Raw genomic sequence first — 7,976 nt, 5'->3', positions numbered from 1 at the left:
GGGGGGGGCAGAGTGGGGGGGGAGTGGACAGATGAGTTTTATATAGAAGTCATCTGTAGAACTCAGAGGCACTTCCTTTGAAATGAACATATTTGAGCTCCTGATAGGACGACACAGACGTCAGTGGAACTCACCCACCGAGGTAGACTCTGGCAACGAACCAACAACCATTTGGGCTCCAACTGCGGAGGCAGTGTGAAGGCCACGACGGTGAATCCCCTTCACTGTTGTGGACAGATGCCACATTTCAGCCCCCATATTGCTATATGGGCACTTTCAAAACTTCCAATGTCTTCTTCACAGGGCTCTGGGCGAACACACAGCCGATAGAAGTGTTTCCTGCACAACACAATTGATTTTCCTCATATTAACGGAGCCACAAACCTTTCTCGTAAAGCAGACCATTAGCTGTCTATTAGTGTGCTTAGCTGTGCTTGTACAGCCAATTTACATATTAATGAGTTGCTCTCACTCACACTTCCACATACAAATGGATAACAAGCACACACATACACACACACACACACACAAACACACCTGCCTACACATTCACACGGAACATCCCCCGGCATTGAATAAAAAAAAATAAAATAAAAAAATTTAGTAAAGTTCAGCTGCTGAGTCATGCGGAGGATGATAAGGAGGCAGGAATTTTTAATCAAGCTCAGGTGGACCATGTGACTCGGCCGTCTACCACCGCTTCCACTGACCTGAGTGGGGAAAAAAAATGGCGCCAGGTGATAAAAAGCCATCATGTGGGCCTTTTATAGTCCAGTTAAGTGAAGTCTGTGTTACTGGTAGACGTCGGGCTTTTTCCTTTAAGAGGGTTCTTCTCTGTGCGTTCGTTCATACACACGACTTCCTCGCTTATATGTTTTCAGTTTTTTATTGTTGTTCTTCCTGTCGGCGGATTGTAAAGACGGCATGTTTCCCAGAAGTGTCTCAAAGTAGTATCCTCCATTACACTACTACAGTACCTACACGGCACTACTGCTATACTGTTGAGTCTAGTTCCTGCAGAAACTGTAAGTTTTGCTTTGTGAACTATTTAAAAGTACATTTGACAGATGGAAATGCTGTCGGTCTGAGCATCTGGCGTTCACTACGTCCTGTTGTGAAGAGAAGGAATTTATTTTGATATCATTGACAGGTGATGTGGTCATTTTTATGTTGTACATGTGGACATCCTAACATCTGCTTCTTTGTCTTCTCTCCCATCTGCCCAATTCCCTCTTCCCTCCTCCCGTCCACTGACAGAGAATGAGCTGCAGCTACCTGATCTGTACCATCCTGCTCTTCGTGGCTGTACTGCTGGCTGTCACCGTCACCGGCACCATCCTTTTCATGAACCACTACCAGGCCCCACCGATGTCCGACGGCCTACCCCACATCTCCACCAATCAGGACGAAGCTAACGCCCTGGTCACCGTGGAGAGGGGCGACGGCTCCCGCATCAACATCTTCATTGACCCCAACTGCCCCGACTATAACAGTAACTTTTTGCGCCTGGAGGGCGTGCAGACTTCGCTGCTGCACTCGCTCACCGACCACGACTCTGACCTCAAGTCAGTGAAAGGCCAGGATCGAGCGCTGCTTGTCAGTCTGGCCGAGGAGGTGGCCAAGCTGTCCGCTCATGCAGGGCAACTGAAAATGGACTTTGAATCCCTGCGCAGGGGTCAAGGCAGCCTGGGTCAAGACCTTAACACACTACAAACTGAGCAAGGGCGCCTCATACAGGTAAGACCTACACACACACGCGCACCAGAGCCTGTGCCAACAGGATAAAGGTTAACACGAAAAACATAGAATACCCGGTTAAAGCAACAGTAAAACTGTGTGATTATTGTCCATTACAATCACAACAATTTAATGAAAAAAAACAAATTGACTTGACTTGACAACAAAGACGTACCCAAATTGACTTTACTTGACCTGACAACAAAGACGTACGTGATCACAATCACAACACTGACATTTAAAAGGACTGAAGGAACTTTGAATCCGTCACGTCCAGTTCCACGGCGTGCAGCGGCGTATCTCATGACGGTTTCTGTAACAGTCATTTATCTGCGTGATGAACGTAATTGGTCGATATTAGATTAGAAAATAATAACGCAGGGTTTGAAGCCGCTGAGCTAGACTCATCACTGGAGTCTGACAGTAGGGACTGCTCACTGCCCAAGGACTGGATGATGAAGAACGTCAGTGAGTGTGGACTGAACCGAACGTCCTCCGTTAACATGTGTGACCTCGATGGCTCTGGAGGTTTTCTTCAGGAGTTCTGATTATTTTATTTTATTTTGGTTTTTCACAGCAGTAACATCATGATGTTTTTTATCTAATAATATCTTTAGTCTCTTTACAATCAGACTGTGACTGACGTTGTCTCGTTTTATTTATTTTTTTATTATTATTATTAACTGAGGTCACAGAGATGAATGTCCATCAAAAATGAAGAAATTAAATATTTGACTAGATTTTAATCAGATGTTTAACCAGATAAATTGGACTGACAGAGAGATAATTAAGCCTGCTTTAGTTTTACACACTCAACATTGATTAATTGACACACACATACATTTACTAAATACATTTAAATTACTGGGCACAGTCTCTCTGATCTCTAATAAACATGCGTCGTACTTCCTGTGCTCGGGGTCCTACGTCAAACTCTTTAGGTCGTTGTTTAAAAATCACTTCAAAACGTTGCCCCCAGAAACGGCCTGCTGCGTTTTTATGGTCTTGGACGCAGTGGGCGTTGAAGCTGATTGTTAGCAGAAGAAAAGATAGTGAGAAGACCGGTCCTCCCATGTTGGTAACGGGGTGTAGGTGGCGAACAGTGGGCGTCAACTTTAAGTGGTGGTAGGGTGGCAGCCCGGAAACTCCCGGTGATTGATTTCCTTTTCGGAGGCAGGGCATGTGGCGTGCACATCCGCTGTTTGTGCCTGACACCGTGGTGGGAGCGTGTGATCTATTGGACACCTGTGGCCAGGCCTTATGATTTATATGGTGACATAGAGCTGACTGTGCCAGTGTTAGTAATAGCCCCATATGAACCACAGCCCCTTGAAGAACATTTACACTCTGCCACATAGACATAAACCCTTCCATAAGCCCCAGAGGAGGTGAGGAGAAAAATTTGAGGAGAGAAAAGGAGGTGTAGGACTTTTTTTCCAAGACGTATTCATATATTTTTTACCTTTAGGCAAATAACGGAACACCAGGGCCTGACCATTTACATTAAGATAAATCATTCTGAAAGGTGAGATCAGTGAAATCCAGGAATATAACAATACATTTAGCTCAGGTTTCAGGGGAATAATGGAGCCGGGGCATGTAGCTAATGTTAGCTCTAAATCAAACGTATTATACAATACATGGCACTGCCATCTCATTCAGCCCAGAGTGAAGCAGCCAGCCTTGACAGATTGTCAACATTCTTTTTATACAGATTCAAACACTAAGTCATTTTTATTAGTTTTAATTAGTTCTTTGTTTTTCTCTTCTTGTCTCCTGATAAAAACCTAGTATTTATTTTAACACCCAAATTCTTCAATGGAAATGTTGAACTTTTATACCATATCAACCACCAGGGACTCAAAAGATTCAAAGTAGAAAGGAAAGGCACCAAAACAAAATTCATGGATTTTTCATTTTGTTGCTTGTTGTTTTGACTGTTCTCTGCTCACACACACCAGTCAATGTAAGACTTTTGAGTTGGCGTTAGCTTAGAGGGGCTTTTGACCTGTGCTTATTACGCACTTGAGCTTTGAAGAGATTGAAGTCCGACCTGCGTGATACAGCATGTATACGAGTGAAGCGACTTAACATTCAGTTTCAATGCAAAAAGACTGTGGAAAGGTGGAGTCCTCCAGGAAGAGTTTGACTTAATGGTTTCTGAGAAACCACGGGTCACAGTTTAAACTGAAATATGTGCTCCGTGAATTTTAATGTTCTGGAGAAAAGTCTCTGATAAAAACCAATATAATTCTTCTCAGTTTAAGAAGAAATATCTAGTGTAGCGGTTAGCACGCCTGCCTCGGCAGCAGAGAGCAGAGAGTCCTGGGTTTGATTCCTAGAGGAGCTACATGCTTGGCGCCTCCTGGGGGCAGACTGGTAATAGCAGATCTGCTGCTAACAGAAGAATTTCCCGAATATGGGGTCAATATAAAACATGGCCTTGATGTTAATAATGTTAATATATATATATATATATTTTAGATTGAATGTTTACTAACAGGCTTACATTTCAAAAAAACTTCTCAAAATTGCAAAATTACACTTTCCCAGAATGCATCTGGCATTAACTAAAAACAAGAGACCTTTATTTGCCCTTAAATAAAAAAACTTCTCAAAATTGCAAAATTATTTTCATGAAATAATATTGTCAATAAAACATATAAGTTATATGTAAGTATAGTTCACTAAAATCAATAATTAGACTAATGCAGACTTACATAAGTTCAAAACGTGTTGGTATAATTAACAGCATTACCACATGCAGCGGTCTGATGTGAAGTCGAGACTCAGTCGACTGCAGCGCGTTCATATTATAAGGAAGAAAGTCAAACATTGCCATGTAAGTTTAAATAAGTGATATCATACGTTTGTCAATTTCCTGTGATGAATCCACTTGTCAAACAGAGTCATATTGGTGCAGTGTGTGGAGATTAGACCAGTCACACAAGGTCAATATGTGGTTCAAACAAAACCTAAGTCCAATGAATAATTAAAGACGGGCGTCTTTTATAATTAGATTTCTTATGGAAATACAACTTTAATGCCTAAGCCAAGCGTCCGTCACCTTAATCTTTTATTCATTGTTTCTGTGTTTCTATACGTTTTGCGTCTCTGAGTTCATTAAATCAAAGGGACAGAGTAATGGAGGCAGAGCTCGACGAGACATTGTTCTCACGTCAAGGATTAGACAACATAAGTGCAGCCGTCGGCTAATGTCTACCATAGTTTTTAAAGATTATGGAAAATTATGAAAAACTATTCATCTTTCTACAGTCTGTTATTCTTTAATTGTAGACTAACTGTTGAATGAATAGTCTGTGTGACTGGTAAATCTACTGAGGGAAAGAAAATGGGACGGCTGCTCTAAAATTCCAAATATCAGAAATCCGATCCATCTGTCTGGCAAAGTGCAGCGTAATGAGAAAACATTGGGTTAACGGTCAATACGTTTATCCTGAGTGGACACTCTAGACACACCGTGCTGTCGAAGCATCATTTTTATGAATTTATTTGTTGACATCTGCCATAATGAATTTGTTCTGTGGATGAGTTACTGCAACAATATGGGTTGAGTTAGGAGCAGAACGACGGAGCGTTTGTGTGAACTAAGATAAAAGTCACGCATAAAGGTTAAAATGCTTTTTATCATTTTCTACGCCATCTATTGGAGAAACGTGGGTATTACAGGGAAAAGGCAGAAGTATAATGATAATATAAATGAATTATATCGTTTGGTAAAGTTTGGCGGGCCGCATTAAAAAACTGAACGGGGCCACATCCGGCCCCCGGGCCTTAGTTTGCCCATGCCTGCTCTATAGTCTGATGGTAATTACGACTGCCTTGTAAACAAAGAGGCGAGAGTCCTGGGTTCCATTCCCAGAGGAACCACGTACTTGGTACCACCAGGTGGCAGTGTTAAAATTATGTAGTATACTTTATATGATTTTATGAGGGAGAGGGAAAAAAACTGTTATATATTATTCCAGATGAATATATGATTTTATAAGGGAGAGGAAAAAAACTGTTATATATTATTCCAGGACATAGCAAAATGTAAAATTATATCACGTCTTTTGACTCACAGATCGTAACAGAGTAAATCCTTTTCTGATTTTTTTTTTTTCTCATCTGCTTTGCTCCAATCCTGTAGGTCATTCCTGTTGTATGAACTGTATCTGGTTTACTGTGTACTTTGTTGTGTCTTGTAGTTTGTGGGTTAAAGCTCCAGTGTCCATGTAATATGACTGTAATTCAGCGTGCTGTGTCCCAGCGGTGCGTCACGTTGTTATTGAGGCCAGAGAGAAGCCACTCTAGTTTCAGTCTAGTGCATCAGTAACACCTGAGTGTAGCAGCACAGACTTGGGTTTAGATGGAGGAGCACGGAGGCGTTGGGTGACTTTGAAAACTGTAGAACTGCGGCGTTCGATTTCCATGTAAACAGGAGGTAAATGGAACCAGAACGGGTCAGAGAGAGAGAGAGAGAGAGAGATAAATGGAAGCAGAACGGGTCAGAGAGAGAGCGAGAGAGCGAGAGAGAGAGCATGAAATCAATTTTTTTTGGGACGTTCCTTATACTGTGTCTGTCTGCATGTGTATTGTGTGTCTGTGCATAGGCTCGGGCCAAGTAGGACGGTGTTGGGAGTGACCTTTCTGCAAAGAACAGTACATAAAATACTGCAGGACAAGTAGTGACCTCAGAGGTTACTCTGCTCTCTGCCAGTCTGAACACTCACATTCATCACCCGCTTTCCCACAGGGTTCTCTGTGGTTCATAGAATTCACCAGAGTGCATTATGGGATGTTGTACCATGTGGTGTCTTTACTCTCGATTATAAAGGCTACTGTATGTGTGTATGTCAGTTACTACAGGGTTATTGCAGTCGTCACTTCACTACTAATCTGAAAATGATAAAGAAATACTGTACTTAATAATTCACCTCTGTTTTAATTTGACAAATATTTTGACATCAGTTGTTGGTACTTTGGTCTGAGTGTGTTTCTAGACATGAAATCAATTTTTTTTAATTAAAAAAAAGTTAAGATTTTGTGACACATGTTCTCACGTGCACAGCAACCAGTGTGAAGTATCAGAATCATTTATGTTTTTTCTAAAGTATATTATATTTGTTTTACTAAAACTAATTGATTTTGTGACACAATAAAAGTCACTTAGGTAAGGTAAAAATATTCACTGTGAGAAAATTAGATTTCTTCTCAATATCAATAAAGTTTTACTTGTTTTCACAAAATTATTTTCATCCTTCCGTGTGTCCGTGGCCGCCCGTCTGCTCTGCACTTCAGTAATTATTCTCTTCATTACTTGACAAATCTCTGTCCTTCAAATCCTAAAGCATATAATTGGACTTTTTTCAAGTTTAAAATGAAGCAAATTGGATTGTCAACAAAAAGTATGCTAAATTAGCGGGTTAAAAAAACCGAACAGGTACGACTTGACTTTAACGTCCTGACGTCAGCTCTGTTTTCTCTCTCTGCTTCTTCTTCTTCTGTGTCGCAGCTTCTGTCAGACAGCCAGATCAACATGGTGAAGGTGGTGAACTCCGTGAGTGATGCTCTTAATGCCATGCAGAAGGAGAACGTGGGCTTGAAGGCCCGGGTCAAGGCCGACCTGCAGAGGGCACCAGTCAGAGGGGCTCGTTTCAAAGGCTGCTCCAACGGTAAGAGGAATAAAGTCTGCTGGGGTTAAAAGCACTTGACTGTAAAGACTGGGCTCTTACTGAGTCCATGGTCGTATTTGTGATATTCATTATTTACCCGCGCTCTCTGTGAATAATTCAAGCAGCTCGGGTTTTGGCTGCACACATGTTTGACATTTTGCCAGTCTCTGTTGCGACCCCTCCCACTCATAAAAGAACTGTGCCTTCCAGTCAGTGATATCCCGGCGTGGCTTGACTGTCATCTATCTTAACCACATATTCATCCGACCCAAACTCTCCAGGTGATATCAGTGTGCTTCTCATTCATATTATCCAACGGCCTTGGTAGAAATGTGGGATTTTTTTTTTCACTCTATATGAAAAATTGCTTGTATGACCACTGGACTGTGTTGCTTAGAGACTGAAAAAGGCCTGAGGCGTCATCCCATTGGAAGGCTTTTAACCACGGCACAGCATACACCGAGGGCATTCCCATTTGGGATTTGTTTCACATTGGTGAGCAGGGAATATGTAGCGCAGGCCGGTCATGTATGACCTGCTATAAGGGGGGGGGGGGGGCCT

The 7,976-nt window shown here is 41.9% G+C and overlaps 1 protein-coding gene across 4 annotated transcripts in view; it reads left to right on the top strand.

The window, feature by feature from the left end:
• The window catches only part of fibcd1b (fibrinogen C domain containing 1b), a 121,171-nt gene that overhangs the window by 58,726 nt on the left and 54,469 nt on the right, over nt 1-7,976 (top strand). For all 4 annotated transcript variants that reach the window (XM_025062467.1, XM_017038968.2, XM_008325829.3 and 1 more), the window contains 2 exons: nt 1,258-1,737; nt 7,256-7,415. In XM_025062467.1, coding sequence (XP_024918235.1) covers nt 1,261-1,737; nt 7,256-7,415 — 637 coding nt within the window. In that variant the 5' untranslated portion in view covers nt 1,258-1,260. The remainder of the gene's footprint in view (nt 1-1,257; nt 1,738-7,255; nt 7,416-7,976) is intronic.

Source organism: Cynoglossus semilaevis, chromosome 14, assembly GCF_000523025.1.
Source record: "Cynoglossus semilaevis isolate Cse_v1.0 chromosome 14, Cse_v1.0, whole genome shotgun sequence".
Classification (NCBI taxonomy): Eukaryota; Metazoa; Chordata; class Actinopteri; order Pleuronectiformes; family Cynoglossidae; genus Cynoglossus; species Cynoglossus semilaevis.
This window is presented reverse-complemented; position numbering and strand designations above follow the sequence as displayed.